The 19,482-nt window shown below is 40.1% G+C and overlaps 2 protein-coding genes across 4 annotated transcripts in view; both read left to right on the top strand.

The window, feature by feature from the left end:
* The first annotated feature begins 5,952 nt into the window (after positions 1-5,952).
* On the top strand, positions 5,953-10,331 carry park7 (parkinson protein 7). Its single transcript, XM_034219230.1, is given in 7 exon segments — positions 5,953-6,172; positions 6,742-6,843; positions 7,242-7,266; positions 7,269-7,300; positions 8,108-8,177; positions 9,366-9,452; positions 9,833-10,331. Coding segments are annotated over 7 exon segments (567 nt in total). The 5' UTR covers positions 5,953-6,082; the 3' UTR covers positions 9,994-10,331.
* A 252-nt stretch (positions 10,332-10,583) lies between these two features.
* kcnab2a (potassium voltage-gated channel, shaker-related subfamily, beta member 2 a) overlaps positions 10,584-19,482 on the top strand; it is an 86,018-nt gene continuing 77,119 nt past the window's right edge. For 2 of the 3 annotated variants that reach the window (XM_034218985.1, XM_034218983.1), the window contains exon 1: positions 10,584-10,672. The gene's annotated coding sequence lies outside the window, so the exon portion shown is untranslated. Of the gene's footprint in view, positions 10,673-19,093; positions 19,359-19,482 lie in introns of those variants that run through there. The other variant, XM_034218984.1, reaches the window with a different exon arrangement.

The following is a 19,482-nucleotide window of genomic DNA, read 5'->3' as shown; positions in this document are numbered from 1 at the left end:
TCAAGACAGAGGAGAAGCCTGGTCCAGGACTGATTCATGTCGCACACACTGGTGGGATGTTATGCATGGATAATTGATTGTCGAAGCAGCATGGCCACTGTTGGATCTTGATGGTGCTGCCGAAATGTCACCTTACTGATGTTACAGCGGCGCCGATATTAAAAAGGCTGGTCTCAAAGGCTTCCATCCAAACACACTCCTCTCCCACTGCGCCGGGAGAGACAGCACTGTGTGTCAGGCTTCTATTTCAGAGAGACATATCTTGCATTTGCAACCTTATCTGCACAGGACAGTGCACCCACTTCCAGAAGTGCATTGAACATTTCCAATCATAGGGATATATCACTCTGCTTTTAAAGTGGATATCAAAAGTGTTGGAATAGTGAAGGGGAAAAAACGGCATAATTGAGATTGCACTGGCTTTCTTTATAGGCTGTTTGTCTCCTTCAAAACCCTGAAAAATTACACTACAAGCTGCAAATACCGCCTTCGACAACAATAAAGAAGCCATCATCTTCTTGGGAATGTTTTCATATCAATTTAAAGTAGTTTTAAAGGAAAATTGTTTGGAACTGTCTCAGACATTAAGTCAGATAATGCAGAATGCATTTATATGAAAAGTAGGAGATTAAGTGAGTAGAATCCGGTTAATTTCAGAGTTGGAATTGTGTTCGAAAAGCTGAGCAGGGACTGGTAAACTGTGTTAATCTATAAAGGCTTATGCAGGTAAAAATAGACTACACCTGCATGCCTTTTTACTTTGCAGAGGGAGACTGGCGAGCCTCCATTTCCATTACCAAGGAATGGAAAAAGGATATTTTACCATCGGTTTTTGGAGTGGCTCCGGTACGTTGTTCAAAGAATGAAACATACTGGTGCCATCAATTCAGAGGCCTGAGCAAGAAAAATCCTGAACAGAATCTGAATTTATTGCTAAATTAGTTTCACCATGAATTATGCTGAGTTGCAAACAAATAATACCCCATAAGAATAAACTACTATAATCAAAATATGATACAGTAAACAGTATTTGAGAGAATCTTTTTTCTTAAAGATAAATGTTCTTTCCATTCTGTCATTTTTTTAAACAATGGTAATTTTTTTTCTTTCAATCTTTACATTTTTAAAACAATTTTACAATATTTGTAATCAGTATTGTACTTTCATTGTGGGTATATCGACTATTAAAGGGACAACCATTTTTTTTATTGTGCCTCTGACATACTGAAACCATTCAGAACCCAGGGCTTCTCCTATAATGAAGTGTGAATGAACATGTAAACTTAGCCAAGTATTAACAGAACTTGGCCTGTCTTCTGCACGCAGCAGTTTATGCTGGTTGGCGTGACAGAGGTAAAGGCAAACAGCTTGAAGAGTGAAGAGGACCCAAAACAGACAGAGGGTTGCAGTTTAAAAGGGAGAAAGGAACTTTAATAGCCACAATATGTCTGCATATTCTGGGGTCTCCAGTGTAAATGTCATTACCCAAAGCACAAAGTGGACCATCTAAAAGACGTACAGTATGTAACGTGGCCTGAGACAGCTACCGTGTGAAAAGAAGGCCGTAATGTGTGAGAGCCATGGCCTAATCTGTCACGCTGGGGGTTTTAAGGAGAAACGGGGGTAGCAGCTGTTTGGTTCACCTGTCCTGTCCTGTACACGGCTTTCCATCAAACCAGAGGCTACTGTCCTCCCAGGCCTGCACCCACAGACATGTTCCTCCACAGTAATCTCAGATGTAACACTCCTATCTAATGTGACGACATTTACAAGACCCCAGCCCCTCTGTTTATCAGACTTGTACAATTATATGGTGTTCCTTTTATACAAGCAAAGTGGTTATAGTGGGAGAGATATCCATAAACTAACTATACAGCCTTTAACCTGCCTGCTTTGTATCAAACTATGTTTTCCACTGGATGGTGAGTGGGATAAATCAACACAAAGAGACACATGTTGCTGTGTAGGCTAAACTACATCAGCATGGTAGTTTTAAAACGCCTACTGGTCAAAGAGTTGGAACTTTTTTGTCTGAGTTCACTGTGGCAAAGTATTCAGCAAAAGATATGCACAGCACGAGTATGTGATTGAATTAAATGTAACTGTTTGCACATATGTTCCCTTGTTTAAGGGGAAAGTTACTACAGCAATGCTAAGCTGTGGATTATCTGTCTGCGTCCTCTGCCTCTTTAGCATCAACATGAATTCACCCACTCAGAGTCTATCACACATCCACAGAGCTCCCTGAGAGAGAGCAGACCTTAGGGAAGCCTGAGCAGGGGGGGACCTCGACAGAGCCGAGTGGAGCTGAGCAGGGTTGCGTTTGAGCCCATGGGCATGGCCCTCTCACTCTCTGGCAACCACTTTGTTAGGCACACAACACTAATCCTCCTTGTGTCTTTATTGCCCTCTATGTAGAGGAGCAGGCCAGGGCTGGGGCTGGGGGGGGGGAGCACCGCTGCAGGGCCAGTATCATCAGCATTCCTGTTTGAAGATAGGCCACGCTGTACGGCATTAAAAGGTCTAATAGAGGCAAGCTGAGAGCAAAACAGCCTGATACTCATTGAGACAGAGAGGGAGAATAAAAGAAAAGGAGACTCACTTTTGCCCCCCCGAAAAATAGCATGGGTGGGGGCATAAATTGTGGATAGGCAGATTATTGCATCCAGAAATGACTGCGAGGCAATTCTCGTTTCTGATGTTAAACATTCTCAATAATCTAAACAACACATTAATGTGCTGCTTTAATTTGTAATACTGCCTCTGTAGCTGTAAACCATTTGTCATGCGTTGAATTTATATGAATCTCATCTTAATAACTCTAAAGCATTTAGCACAAATTGTTGAATGGATGTTCAGACATTCACACACATTTTTTTGTATCAGTTTATCTGATAATCAAGCACATTTCAATGATTGATGATTTGACAAAGAGGCCTTTGTTTTAGCCTGACAAAGTCAACTTTTGTTTTCTTTTTGCCTTTTGAGGAGATTATTGTTGAAAACATTCTTACACACTTGGCCTTGCTTTTGAACTATCTCAACTGCATGGCGCCATCTTGTGTTTATATGCAGCTGCTGACTTCCGAGTCGACACAGGTGCACAAAATTCAATGTCACCTTATTCTCCCAGATCTCTTCACTGTCCCCCAGCTGTCACCTGAGCGCTTGGCAGCATAAAGTAATGGCATCAAGATGCAATCAAGATTATATGCTTGTCACTCACTTCGTGCACTCAGTGGCTTACAATGTGTGAAACAGACACAAGATAAAGCCTGTGCACAGATGGGGAGATAAAATGCTTCTAAATATTCATCAGTTTTCAGTCTGCAGAAATGTAAGCCCTGAATGCTGCTATTAGATCACTGGGAAAGAGTTACTGGGTTGGACCAAAATGAGTTGAAATGTAACAATGCAAAGAATAACTTGAGAAATCATCTGTAAAATGTAATCTCTCACTGTAGAAGCACATTTTCTGTAACCACTTTTGAATGTTATGGCACTCTTCCTTACTGGGGATCTGAAACAGGGTTTGCAGCTGTATATCTCAACTGAACAGGGCTTCTGCTTGTAAGCTATATCCATATTAGCAGTTTATTTCCATGTTTACACCGTTTCATATTCTTTGCAATAGTAACAGGATTACTTTGTGACAAACAGTAACTTGTGGAATTCCCTCATTTCAGTTTGAGGATTTTCTTTTTTCCCTCTGTCCCCGTCTTGTAAAACATGAAGAAATGTTTCTGTATTCTCGCCTCCTTGGAGGTTTGATTCTGGAAGCCCTTCAGGTTTTAGAGCAGACCTCTGCGAAGGGCCAGATAAAGTAGAGCAAGGCCTGGTGGCACAGCATGAGGGGGCACGAGAGAAATAATAATACGCAAAGGAATCCACTGATTTGCACCCTTTTACTCAAAAGGCCAATCTCAAGTATCCCAAGAAGAACATACGAGCTATTGTATATTGTATCACATCTACAATATACACTAGATGATCTTTTTCTACTATTTCTGCTTCTGCTGTTAACTATGTTACAAAGCAGGATGTCGTTTTTCATCCTATAAACGATATGTTTGGCACTCATTCTTTTTTTTCCTATTGTAAATGACTATGAAACTAAGAAAACATACTGTAAGTACTAGCTGGTTTCCTACTCCCCATCTTCCTCCTTAGATCTAAGCCCAGTTTATCGAGTTGAAAAACCTTTTTCAACCAATATGTGTAGTTTGATTTAAAGAAAGACATTTACAAAAGTAATATCCTTTACTGTAAGGGTGTGGCACTGTGTATTTTGGTAAATATTATACAGTGCATTTGTTTGGTACTATGTTCAACCGTGGATTCATATGGGCCATAATGAGTGTGTGTATGTGCTCATGTTTATTGTAAATAATAAATCGAGTGCAACAATGTGGCTCATGTGTTTTATTTGGACAACAATGGTCATCTATCACACAAAGGAATAATTTGTATCAGGCTTTGGCTACACAGATAACTTATTTTTCAATTATAAATGGTAATTGTTATATATTAAAGTGCCCGTCCTATTCATATTCTTCCATTTCCAGGCATAGTTTTAAAACATTTTTATTTTATGAACATCTTGGAATTAAAGTTAGTTAAAGCCCTGTGAAAATAGCTATATTTCTAATTTGTCAGATGTTTTGTTTTCAGTGTCATCCTTACTGCTGCAACTTTAACATATATTTCCCCAGTGTGATCCTGCACTTTATGATTAAATGCTGAAAGGAATTAGTAAATGTACATAAGTGAATTAATGTATGGAAATTAGCTTGAGTGCCACCGCGGGTCTGGTTCAGTTGATCCCCAGCTGCATATGTTGGTAATCACCGCTGCCTCCTGATTCACTCACAGGCACGCAACAAACAACCTGCTGCCAGCACCCCCTACGCTTTTGTCTAATCTGCCGTTTCACTGGGCTCTAGTTTGTCACACAAATATGAAAGTGAATCTTGCAGCAGAATGCACAGAGGCACACTAACTAGGATGGGTGCCTACACACTAAAGCCCCAGTCATTAAGTCTGGGATTTACACTGGAATATGATTCCCCAACTGTCTTAAGAGTTTGGTGCAGAAGTTCTCAGACAGATCTTGAAGAACTTGGTGAACTCAATGACCTGCAGCCTGGTGTTGTTTTAAAAACCAGATTAATTATAGCTCTTTGGATTGCACTTTGCAGCTGATGATAAGCCTGTGATTAACTGGCATTAACTGGTACACGAATCTCCTAAAAAAAATAAGAAATACATATGTTGTGGTTTTGTCAACATTTTGTAGAAGTAACATTGTTGTTCTGGATTTAAGACAGTGGTGAATATGACTATTCTGTAAACCTATTTGTCAAGTTCCTTTGACATCCCCTCTACAATAGTTGGCCAATACCTCCACCTGCTGGAAGAAAGCATAGTGTTTGGTATTAAAGGCCATTACAAGCACCTTGCTTTGATGCTTGATTGTAGCTGAACTATCACTGGCAAGGCAACCTTTTGTGTAAAGTTGTATGTGTCAAAATAATCATATTTTTGTATCTTATTTTATCTTATCTCAGTGGAATTAATGCTAGCATCAGCTGCTCTATATCACAGTTAGTACAATCTCTCTCCTGGTCCTTTATATGTGCATGATCCATAATAATACTGAAGGTAAATAGTTTGTGTCTCTTGCTTACGTTTTAAGGCATATTTTTACACAAAATAAGACCATTCTTCTACTTGATTGTGTCCAAATAAGCATCGTCCCCTGAGAGTGTAGACTACTCAATTAGTTTACACATATTAGTTGGTGTTGTTTGTCAGCGTGAGTCCAGTATTTGAGATGCAAAGGTGAGGATGACAACTTTCATGAAAAAAAACCTCAAAGAAGAAGTGTATGGCGTACAGGACAGGTTTATTTTAAATATCACGTTGTACATGGAGCACCGTCTGTGAAATAGGGATAGAGGGCGCAGTCTGGCAACCCTGCTCCTGTCAAAACCTCTGCTGAGCATGCTAGTTGCTGCTGGAAGTTTCGGCTGAACTAAGTTAGCGTCTCTGCTCCTGAAAGTAGCATTACTGCGAGCTAACCATGGCAGGAAAGAAGGCGTTAGTGATCCTGTCTAAAGGTGCAGAGGAGATGGAGACTGTCATTCCTGTGGACATCATGCGTAGAGCTGGGGTTTGTTGACTTGTTGTATGCTAGCAGTTAGCTTGCTAGCTAGGTAGCTTATAATAATAATAATAATGCTAGAGGCAACATACCTTGCTTGGTTTATAGTAATGCAACCCCTTCAATCAGTGCACTACACTATCACGATTTTATTAGGCTATTTTATTTTGCTATTAGTTTATTAATTATCAGAAAACACAGTGTTGAACATTTATCTCATTTGTAGGTTAAATAGTGTTGTTAACAGTTTTGACAGGCTTTACAATTAGTGCAGACCATGCATGGACAGGGCCAGAGCTTTATGTCGATGGTGCAGACTGAGGGCAAGTTAAATGTCAAACTCTTTGCACTCCTCGGACATTTTAGCCTTCAAAATAAAAGTCTCCATCAACCATAAACAGACAGGATGCCAAGTTGGGCCTTTTAGTTGTAGATGAAGTACTCAGACCTTTAAAAGGTTGAGTTACCTCAACATTGTACTTAAGTACACGACTTGGGTGAAAGCATTAAGTAACATTTCACACATAGTGACTTTATGCTAATTATATCGTTTTTATTTTGCCTAACCAAACGTGCAGATTGCAGTGACTGTTGCGGGCCTGACGGGCAAAGAGCCAGTACAGTGCAGCAGAAACGTCGTCATCTGTCCTGATGCCAGTCTGGAGGAGGCCATCGCACAGGTTGGGCTCAGTTTCTATCTACTAACACTACATTACATGCTTCACTTTATTATATTTTGTATTTTTTTATGGATATATTTTCAGTTTGATCAGCTCCATTAATCAAAACATGATCAAAATATCCTTTTGAACTAACAGTATTAAGCATTATCATAAACAAATATCTTCATTTTTAAATCTAATGTATGTATTGTCCTTTCTTGTTTACTGTCAATTTGTTTAATTATTGTTTGTATGCTTTGATATTTTCCATTGTCTGTACTATGTCTATGCGCCAAACACCAAGGCAAGTTCATTGTAGGGGAAAACATACACAAATCATTTTTTGCATTCTGAATAGTGTTCGACAATATCAAGCCATTACAGTTCATCTATATCATTGATGGTTTGTCTCTCAGGGTCCGTACGATGTGGTGCTACTTCCAGGGGAATGCCAGGGGCTCAGAATCTGGCTGAGGTGAGAAACACTCTGACTGCCTTTAGATCCAACAGTCTCTACATGTTTTGATCTTCTAAGGTAACAATCACATTTAGGGTTTTTCCATGGCCCGGTGTAGCCCAATGGTTGTCCCTTTTTTGTCATAAGGTAAAGTTGAGTTGAATAAAGAGTTCAAGATTCAATTGCCCTGAACTTTCACATATAAACTAACATTTAAAATATTCAACACATTCACTCAACTGCCCCTATGAAGGTCTGTGTGGTTGTGCTTTGATCAGATTTGATTGACAACAACATACCAAATATTGTCAGATTCTGATTCCGATTTAGATAAATTCCAATCGGTACATGGAAGAATGTGACAACACCATGTAGGACCCCATTCGTTAATATAATACGATGATTAGTTGTTTTGAAGGTCTTACTAACATAACATAACATCATTTACATTTAAGTATAGAGTTACTGCTTCATGGACTGTTTTTGATGTCAATGGTTGTACATTCAGCTTTAGAATCTTTAACATATTGATAATATACTAAATCTAATAACTTATAATAATAATAATAATTTTCAGAAACTAAAACCTATAAAAGTCTGCAATTTCATCAAATGATTTGGATAGATTTGAATGTTTAATACATCTGTGGTTGTATTTAAAACAGATTTTTTTAAACAATAAACAAGTTTATTTTTGTACTGTATGTGTTAAAATGTTATCATTGCCAGTTTGTTTGAATGATTGTATCATAGTCAGCAAATAAACTGCAATCACATGGCATGCAAATAACTTCATGTGCATCTGTTTTCCATGCTGTCCTGCAGTCTCCTGCTGTGAAGGAGGTGCTAAAGGAACAAGATGGCAGAAAGGGTCTGATCGCAGCCATCTGTGCAGGTACAGTTTGTGAAAACAAATCCTAATTATTACACAGCACAAAGCTCAAGTACTAATGCCTTTTATGGGTTAAAGTTTAAATTCGACATGATCCCCAATGCAAAACTCATGTTGCTGGCAAATAGAATTACGTTTTTAGACAAACATTGTTTCAGTTTTTATATACATGGTGGTTTTCGGGTATCTTTCATTCACCAGATGTGCCCTTGAAAGAGTTTATCACTGTATTACATGTACAGTTAACGGATGACATGCTTCATTAATTGATGGCCTTTTTGAACGGAAGGTTGAGAGTTTGATTAATAACTGTCCCTTACTGAACCCAAAAGCCCTGACATTGTATTTGACAGTCTCGGTATGCAGAGAAAGGACACTCGAAGGACATATTGAATAAGGACGGGGAGCAGTGCGGCAAAGTGGATTGAAGGGTGTCCTAGAAAATGAGTGAAATCCTCACAGGAATATACAGTTTAATGAACCTGCCAGCAAGAGGGACAGTTGCAAGACTTACTATTCTGTTACATGCATGTTCACAAAACATAATCATATTATTTTACATAGTTTCATCAGATAATAGAAAGATGGCTATTATCTTAAATCTCTCTAGGTCTGCCTCGCTGTCTGACTCTGGTTCTCAGAAGGTCTCTCTCTCCCAGACTGGCGTCCTCTGGGTGGGGACTTTTTTGTAACAGGAGTAAGCTAGGCTTTACCTGGCATCCTGCTGTTCTGCCAGGGGAAAATGTAATGTTTAGACTGCATGGGAAGGCAGCCAAGGAGCACAATCAATAACTTTCTATTTATTAACAGTTTTTGGATGAGCTCACTGCAGTGGTAGGACGTTGCCAAAGTTAATGCAGCAGCAGTCAATGTCTTCAGCCTCTCCTCCTTTCTCTCATTTCAATATGCTGCAGAATCTTTGGCGAGGCTGAAACTGTAGGTTTAATGAGTTTATTCTTAGAAACAATGGCACAGTTGAGGACAATTTTTTAGGACAGAATGTTCTGACTGCAATGCCTTATGTTAAGTGCTGCATTTTCTGTATTTGGATTTTTTGTTTAGCTTGAGGGAAGTGATTCGATGATTCAGTGTATTTATTTTTAACTGCATAACATAGTAGTAAGCAAAAGAAGTGTCAACGTATCACAGGAAGCAGTTGAAATAACCTAAAACATCTTTGCCCTTCTGTAGGTCCCACTGCTCTTCTGGCACATGGCATTGGCTACGGCAGCACAGTCACCACACATCCTGCCATGAAGGAGAAGATGATGGTTGGAGGTAAAAATCAAACACTTCATGCAAACAAACATGTGGAAAAATGTGTTTAATGTACAGCTGGTGGCTCAAACATTTGCAGCTCTAACTCACTAAAGGAGGAATTGTAATTATTTGTAAAGGGCAGCAGATGGTGCTGTATTCGTTATTTTTCAACTATAGAACATCATGTCACTATGCAGAGAAGAGCACACCACACAGATGAAGGCAGATGCATGAATTTGAAAGAACATACTAGAATTGGGTCAGTTCAAATTGTGATAGATTATCTCTACGTAAGTGCTTATACTACAGTGGGATGTCTGAAGGGTGGCTATCAGTCTGTAGACGAAAGCTCTTATGTTGTGATTATTCTTATGGTATTGCTCTTTGTCTTTTTTTAGACCACTATACATATTCAGAGGCTCGAGTACAGAAGGATGGACATTACATCACCAGCCGTGGGCCAGGAACCAGTTTCGAGTTTGCCCTGACGATTGTAGAGGAACTTCTGGGGGCTGAGGTTGCAGCTCAAGTCAAGGCTCCTCTTGTTATGAAAGACTGACTGTAGCCATGTACACTTACATCCTGCAAGCAAGCAGCACTGTCCACTACAGAAGTCTTTCACTACTGAGACAGCTAATCCAATGTTGCTGGCACAAAGTCAAAGTCACTAGTGACAAATCATGCTCCCTTAGGGACAAAAGGATGTTTCTGTTCTGACAGGTTATTGTCTTTCTGTCTTTCATGGTTGGCAATGAAAGGCATCCATTTGTTATTTAACAAATAAATAGCCTACTCAGCTGGAATCACAGCTTAAAACATATATTACATTTGCCCTCTAATTGATCATTATTTTGACTACTTTTATTGTTTAAACATTAAAAAGATAAATGTGACAAACATGGGTCTGTCTTATTTGCGGTAGGCTATATTAATACTGGAGGTCACTGCGTCTCTTGTTTTCACATGTCTGCAGTTGTTGACACCTAAATATAGGCTGCATCGTAATGTATTGTGAGAGCAGCACTGCTCAAAACGCGGGAAGCAGAATCCAAATAGATTGGCAGGTGGTCTGGCCAATGAGAAGCCAGGAACCGTCTGCTGTTGTATTCTAACTGAGCAATGGGCTCGCGCCCGCAGCCAGCAGGGCGGGGCTACGTTGCAGCGCGTGGTAGTCAGCCAGAGCAACACAATCCACAGAAGGTCTCCGGTCAAAAAGGAAGAGACTGATTTCGGCAAAGGTAAGAACATTTGCTGCCGCTGTATGGATTATGTATACTTTGACAACACTAACGTTCTTACGAAATGGGTTTACTGGCACTTAATAGCAGGTATGTCCGCTAATGTATGTTTGCAAAGCGGGTTTACGCAACGTTAATCACGGTAACTAGCTACTAAGGGTGTCAAAATGAACATTGTAACGTTGTCGGCAGTTAATAACACAACAGCAACCCAGGCACACGTTACCATTAAAGGAGCAGGTGTTTGTGATTAGGAGTATTATACGTGATTAGCGAGCGTACTAAGTGTTCTGAATGTTGAGCTTCAAGTTCGCTGCAATCCATGGCAAAATGTATTGACATTATGTCTCAATTCTCCCGGGTGGAGTAACGTTTGCCTGAGGTAACGTTCACTAATCACACCTTATTAGAATTCAAATACGTTCAGGTTAAGCACTGCTATGGAAAGTCCGAGAAACGCGGCGTTGCGCAGATGTGACCCGACATGGAGACGTCCGGTCCAGAAGCTCTCCATCCTCAGCAGCAGTCAGGCTGTGCTGCATGCACACACTGAAGCTAACACAGTGCGGCAGAGCCAGGTTAATTCCTCCATCAGTCCATTGTCAAACAAAACGAACTAAATTACAACAATAAATAATTTTCCTGCATACATTGTGTTAAAAAGAGCCCCATTACACTATCATAATGTTGAATTGATTGACACGTTACAAAAGCTGTCATTATTTGGATGACCTCTCATAATAGACAGTCGTGTTTCTCATTGATCTAAACGGGACATATCATTGGGACACCTTCATTAACAAGCGGCCCGTCAAGGTTATGCGATAATGTGCGTTTTCAGCACTTAAAACAGGAAGTACCAGAGGTGTTACCGTCACCCCTTCCACTTACAGAAAGGAAACGCATAACAAGTTAATTTCTGGTTTTGACTGCGTTTTCAATTGCTGGGAAACCGCCTCTTAGTCATCCTTAGCAAAACATGCAGTTCCACAGCAAGGCAGGGGTCATCTAAATAAAAAGACTACTTAAATGGCTTTTTCACCCACCATTGTACAACCAAGTGAGCCAAAAAAAAAGACAGCCAGGATCTGTTTCCATTACTGTGCACCAAGAGAGCATTGTTTACTGTCCAAATCGCATTACATCAAAACCCACATTTTCTAAATCACGATTGTGTGCCTGTATATGACTGTTATCCCTGGGCACTCTTTGAAAAGCTTTAGGCTAGTTGTTAGCCCTCTTCAAAATGTTAGTCAGGGCTAACCCTAACATGACATGCTTGTCATGTTGTGGCAACATCACTACATTGTTTGCCTGAGCTTATGTTTCATTTCTGTATAACTAATTGTTTCCATTCCCTGAAAGACACACATCAATGTGTAAATAGTGTCCTGATGACATGTTTAATAGCACAGGCTCATTAATGCTATGTTTTTCAGCCAGATATTTCTGGAACGCTAACATTTTGCGCTGTTGCACATAACATGTTAGAATGATTCTGCTTGAGCAGCTGTACAGTAAAGAGCTTGAGGCTTGACTCCCTATTTCTGGATGGGGCAGAGGAGGTAGTGGTGGGGGGAGGGGGAGGCTGAAGTCACTGTGACTGAGTCATTGGTTTAGCTAATGATGCAATTAGAGAGCTGCACTTTGCATCTCCTTATTACATCCCCTACTTGCATCGGCCTGCAGACAATAAAGACTGAATTTGCTGCCCGAGTTGGTTGAGCAGATCACAGAAGGTACAGACAGTTGGTTAGCGATTGGGATTTCATCAAACATCAAAACAAATTGTGTCATCAGCAACATATGGATAGATGTGTCGATATCTGGAATCTGAATTATAGCTCTTGGTGGTGGTAACATTTAGGGTTCACTATAAGTCAGTGATTCCTATACAGGAATAACATTTAGCAAAATTGGGCTGTGAAGTTTCCCTGGTTGTTTTTTTTTGAACACATTTACATCTACCAAAGTCTTCATTGGCTTAATGAAACGTAATCAAACCATCAAGTCACAACAAAACGACTACACACATTGTGAATTATTCTGTTCTATTTTTGTTTTGCTGCCTATTTTATTTAAGTAGACTACTTTTAAAACTGATCAGCAAGAGTGTGTTCTGTTTTGAGCAATCCTTTTACCCCAGCTACTTACTCTAAACTTAGTCTTTGTTGCCATGAACATGGTTTGGGAAACAGCTCTTATGGCATCTATGCAAAGTGCATCTACCCTTTGTTTGTTAATTGCAATTGCATAGATGCTCTAAGACTTGTATCGAGAACATTTCCAAATGCAAAGGTTAATTAGAATTACTAAGCAATGCTGTCTGAAGTTAAGGTTATCACACTCTTTTTAGGTTGTATGCTGAGGGCAGCCCTTGTAATTAGTGTTTCTAAAAACAAAAGGAATTTCCTGGCTCCATATGGGAAGTCACTTTAAATCGTATTAAATGTATAACTATACATGTAATTGTATATATTTGTGATATTTAACCAGATCTATATTTTAGAGTGACCAATTACATCACATTGCTAGTCACTACTTCCTGCATTTTATTCAGTTTGTCCTCAAGTCGGGTACGATGAGCAGATGTTAGTCTGATCTGAGGTACAAAAGAGGATCCTAAGCAAAAATAGGAAGATCACTACCTTCCTCAGCTTGTTTGTTTGTATGTTAAGGTGAGCAAATACACAGAAGTGCAGATGCTGTGCAGTCCCATGATGATCTGCTTTTCTGCAGCATCAACTGTTTGCTGTAGTTCCTCCATTCCTGTAAGAACCGGTAATCATTCATACCCTTTATGTCAAGAAGAATAGATACACTTGGGATCCACACATTTTTCTTATGCCTCAATGCATTGTGTTTTCGAGTTGTCCCTCAGTACACTACGCACCCAGCTGTCCATACATCAGGTTGTTTGTCCCTTCTTGTGAACATGATATCTTGGGAAGGCGCTTAGGGACAACAAAACTAGGAAATGAGCATAAACGTCCTTCTGGACTCAAGGGCAAACGGATAAGAATTTGGTGAATAAAGGTCAAGGTCCAAGTGACCTTGCAAAACAACATTTCTGTCCCCATCTCATATTAATGAATATGCAAATAAGGTCTTTTCATAAAGAAAAGACATGGATGTAAACTGTAACTTGACTGGTTGGTTGAGGCATACAACTATGAGGTAGTAATTCTTCTTTTAAAGCTGAAAACTGTATTTGTGGCGTTCTTAGTCTTCAAACATACTCTATCACTTTTTTGTGGGATTTTTGGGTAGAATGGATTATTATATTACAAATCAATTATTTTAAATATTGTTGCAGTGTATCTTGTTTATATTTCTATGGCACAACCACTATCGTATATAATCTACCACGGTTTTGGTCCGACCTCCTCTAGCGCCATAACCCACCGGACGCGTCCCAGAAGCGTTTCAGAAGCGTAGCGTCGTGCGTGCAGGCTCACAGTTTTGTTATTGATTCGGGCATCCTGGACATTTGTACTTCTACAAGAAAGTAAGTAGGCTACGTAGTTAAATGTTTTATTTTTGTGTCCATTTAAATTGTGTTTATTGAATGGCTCTGTACTGTACCTACAAGTATTAATTAACTTTAAAACATTAATATGTAGTTGTTACCTTCCACTCCACAAACTGCAGCGACTAAAAACCAGGCCTTGTCCTTTCTGATGTTGTCCTTGTAGTAATCATTGGTTACATCATATCAAATAGTGTGTTTTTCCACTTCCATGATGAAAACCTCGTCGTCCATTGTGCGTATCGTAGTGGAGGTGTTGTGATGAAGGAAGGGGGTCTGCTAAATTAGTATATGTGGGGGATGGGCCTGGCCCGGATGCTCACCTTTCCACTTCCTGCGAGGGGGGGCTGCCTGCCCGACCTTATGTTACGGCTGCGCCGTGGCAAAAATAGGGTTCATCCTAATTTTAGAGAAGCGCTGCGCCGAGCCGCTTCTGGGACGCTTCTGGGACGCGTCTGAGCCGTAAAGCGGCGTGTGTGGTGGAAGCACCCATTGACTAGAGTGGCCGCGATACTTATGACCGCCGCGGCGCAGCCGTAACACGGCGCAGCGCGGCGCAGACGGACCCGGTGGAAACTGGGGGTAATGGCCTTTGCCTCAGCAATACCCAAAGGACCCTGAGTCAGCTCTGAAAAGCTAGCTAGTTCTGTTCTCTCTTTTATGCTATGTCTTTATTATTAAACAAGAAGATTATAAATAACACAGTATAAGCAAGAATTGCAAAAAAAGAAATCAAATTAATTGTGTTATTGAAATGATACCAACTGTATCACTCAGATTTGTTTCATTGAATGAGTGTGTGTGTGTGTGTGTTTTCATGTCTTCTAAATCAATTACAATGACAAGAACATGATAACTAACTTTATGCAAATATAAGAGAAGTTATGGTTATTAAGGGGGTAGACTTCCTATTTCAAAAAATAATTTAACCTTGAGGTAGAAGTGACACTGCGCAAAGATGCTTTTGAGGATTTACCTGCTGTAGAAAAAAATAATGTATTATTAGAATTCTAATTCTCATCTCCTGGAGTGATTTCAGACTCTTGGCAAAGTAGTGATTAATGATAAAGCAGTGCTTTTAGACGCCTGCATCATTCAGCACCAACGATTACAGCGAACAAGTTCCATGGTCTAAGCCCTGGACTGTAGGTCTAAACACACGGAGGTGCAATTTCATTGAATTCAAAATATATCTAACTGTGTTTGTTATAATATGAGTGATTGTAAAGGCTAGTGTTAGGCAATTTGCATATGACAATGTCCACAGTGAAACATCGCAATGGACAACTGCTACTCTTATAAAGGTATTGCAATCTTTACTGATCAAAATGTCATGACATGTATTACATTGAAAATGTATTTGAATTCAATTAAAATGAAATCACAATTTTTGGCTCAATGCCCAAAACTGTCAACCATCTGCAATGAAATATGTCGCACTAGTACGGTTCCATCGATAACATTTCCTGTAATATGCACCAGTTCCATTCAAACCAACTGAATGCTGATAGCAATGCAAAGCTGTTAAACTTGAAAGAACCGAAGATTCACATTTCTGTAAGACATTGCAAGGCAATCACAGCACAACTCCTTCCTTCCCTGATGTATCTGTTGATATGGCAGACTATGCAGTATAGTGAAAACCTATACAACTAACGTAGTACTTAAACTAGTAGACCAAATCTACTTTGATGAAACATTACTCAAAATAGAGTAGAGGGCAAGCAACAGTTAAATAATTGTTATCAAAAGCTTGGATAGCGTTAATTTCTGTGGCACTTTGATTCTTGCTGTCAGTAGATCTCTTTAATTGAAATGCAGGTATGCTACATTTAACAAAGTATCTGAAATGGCTCAGGCTCATAGCTCTGATATCTGCCCCGGGATGCTGCAGGTTGGCCCGCGCCATTTCAGATAGTGTTTATTATCCTTCTGAACACACCATGACCTTGATCAGAGATTGACACACATTGTTGTGAAATTACATTTTGGTATGTTTTTGGGCCCTCATACGATATTTGTCCATGGCAACAGGAAGGGTTAACTTCAGTGGCGAGCCGTGACTTTTATACCTAGACCCTCTGACCTTTGTACTGTCATTTGACATTACTCTCTCATTGAGTTACTGTAGTGGGCCCTCTGTGAATTTACAGCAGGACCACCAATCAGCTCCTATCTTCACCTCGCAGAGACGAGCTTCTTTCTATCTATGTAATGTCTTTTATCTGGACCCTGAGTCTGTAATAAAGTTTATTTCATTTTCATTTAACCCTTCACATTCAAACAGAAACTGAACAGGCAGATTCAAAGGATTTATTTCTTTGGAAATGTTATTTTAAATACAATTAAATCAAGTTATTTTGGTAAAACTAATGAAAAATATAACGTTTTTAAATATTATTTTGTAGAATATCTTAGGCCCTCAGAGAGGGCTGACGGCTCGCCACTTGGATGTTTCTGAATTGTGCCAGATGGTGTTGAAGAGGGCAAACACTGATGCACCTGGCATGATCGCAGGAGGAACACTGTTCCCTTATGCAGCTGTCTGGCAAAGCTCCAAAGTTTCACGCACAATATACAATCCTTGCATTAGGCTTACGTACCAGAGAGCTAACCCTCCCGCCATCCAGCATAAACATGTTATTTGTAGGGCATATTGGAAGGCTATATTTGGGAGTGGGTTTAGGGTTGTGTTTGGAATTACGGAAACAGTTGTTGGTATAGTTATGTGCATTTTTTTAATATATGTTGCCCCCTTTTTACAGATGGTGAAAAATAAGTCACCTAATTAATTACAAAATAACATATTTGATAACAGATCTTTAGTTATGGATATAATGGCTAAAAGAGTCTGGTTAGTTCAGAATATTGCATAGCTTTTTGGGTTATGCAGCCTTTTAAACCAGAGAATGACACTTATTTTATATTACGATATGCAAAATGTAAGACAAAATCCAGTCGATATAATGTATGTATCGATATAATATTGCTATATTGCCCAGTCCTACACCCAGCTTAATTTGACCCATTTTATACAAGGGAATTCTTTAGTTGTAGCTTTTTTCCGGGGGGAGAACTGAATAGACTCTGAGACGTTTGCCTTCAAATGTCAGAAACTCACAGATAGCTGTAGATATTGTGGTTGTGGGAAAGTGCTCTTGCCATGGCCCCATCAGACTGACTGGCAGACGCACTGCCATGATTGGAGAGGAACGAGCTGTGGAGCTGTAGTCTGGCAGGAAGCAGAAGTTGGAGATGCCGTGTCTGAGCTTGAGCTCACAGAGAAAGGCCAGGGACAGTGGTGCGCAACAGTGAAGCTGTAGCTGTCCCCCTAGGCTTTGGACCACACACACACACACACACACACACACACACACACACACACACACACACACACACACACACACACACACACACACACACACACACACACACACACACACACACACACACACACACACACACACACACACACACACACACACACACACACACACACACACACACACACACACACACACACACACACACACACACACACACACACACACACACACACACACACACACACACACACACACACACACACACAAAAAAAGGGTGAGGCAAATCCATCCATACAGATCTGAAGGAAACTGATCCAAACACCACCACACTGATAACAAACCAAAGAGAGAGAGATAACCTCTAAGAATATAATTGATTGGAAGAAGAAATCACTTGCCACAAACTAGGCATAGAATGCACAATGTTTCATCTTTCATTACCATCATGTAATTCAAAATCAAACAACTTTGATAAAAATGTTGGCAAAAAGCCCAATCTTATTTCCAGTACTGCATGATGTGTGATAAACTATAGTGTTCTTGGCTGACAGTCTAAACATGTAAGTTCAACCTTCCTGTGCTACACCTCTTCATTCTCTTGCCAACTCATTGCTGATACTGCTACTGCAGAATATATATGGCCATATAGTCACAGACACAAGATGCAACTTGGGCTGTATTCCTCGAAAGCGAAGCAATACAAATACCCAATTTGAATGAATCTGAACCTTCCTGCACTTATCGTCAACCTTTTCAATAGCAGTAAGTGCAGTAAGGTGACATAAATATATCCTAGTGGTTTCATAGCCAAATGATTTGTGGTATCAATACATTTAACTGTTATAAGCTCATTCGGGTCAGTTTTACAGACGTAGAACTTTTAAATTTAAGATGGCAATACGATTACCATCTTAAATTTCCCCTTTTTAAAAATTAAACCTAGGCTATATCAAGAAAATTAAAATAGGGCAGCATATGCATTAATGCATGCATCTACAGTAGTATGTGTTATGTAACAAGTTATTGATTTTCGTATGGATGTAATCCTCTCGCTTGACCCCCTTCATGTGAAGGTGAGAGTGCACTGCCAGTAAGCAGACCTGGTAGGGATGATATGCCATGCTCAAAGACACATGCTGAGACTAAGAACCAGATCTTGTCTTTGGGTACATAGAGATGACATACTGTGCAGTGTAGTTTTACCTTTTGCCATAATGGGGAATATGATTTATGAGTGTTTGCATAGAGCTTTGGGACGTGTCCACTTGCTATGCAGCCAATCAACTTTGAGCCACTTTCAATGGAAACCACAAATCCAACAGTGCAAGAAAGGAGTGTCTTGTCATTGAATTTAAAATGAACACATACTTCTGGTCCACTCTACGTTTCACACAGTTAACAGCTTACTTCATTGAATACATGCTTACTCGAATGCTGACAGTGCAAAGGGGGGTGTGTGTGTGTTTGTGTGGCGGAAAGAGGGAGGGGCATTTCCTTTAATGCATCTGCTCTGCTCAGTGACTCTCCAAGCTCACACATTTATTCTGTCTCTTCTCTCCCTGCTTGTTTCCCGTCCCTGTTCTGGCCGTCTCGTCACTTTTTCTTCTTTCTTTCCTGCATTTCTGTCTTTCTCATGTCTGACATAGATGCTCCTCTCACTCAGACGCACACACTCGTAGTCACACAGGACCTAACATTCACCAGTCTTGTATCATTCTTCCTCTCTCTGCTCACTCTTGGATGACTGCTGGTCCTCCATCATAGCTACTACTGTATTCTGCATTTACTCCCCAGTTGTGCTCACTGCGTCAGGAATCGGCAGCAGACTGAGGTGGGTGTGTGTTTATCTCAGGGTCTGAAGCTACATGTCTTTGGTATCTCCCTCTCTCTCACCCCTTTCTTCTCCTGCCTCTGCTTACTTCGCGGTGCTACTGCGAGTCATGCTTTCTATTCCT

Source organism: Gymnodraco acuticeps, unplaced genomic scaffold, assembly GCF_902827175.1.
Source record: "Gymnodraco acuticeps unplaced genomic scaffold, fGymAcu1.1, whole genome shotgun sequence".
Taxonomy (NCBI): domain Eukaryota; kingdom Metazoa; phylum Chordata; class Actinopteri; order Perciformes; family Bathydraconidae; genus Gymnodraco; species Gymnodraco acuticeps.
Note: the sequence above shows the minus strand (reverse complement) of the source record. Positions and strands in the feature narration are given on the sequence as shown.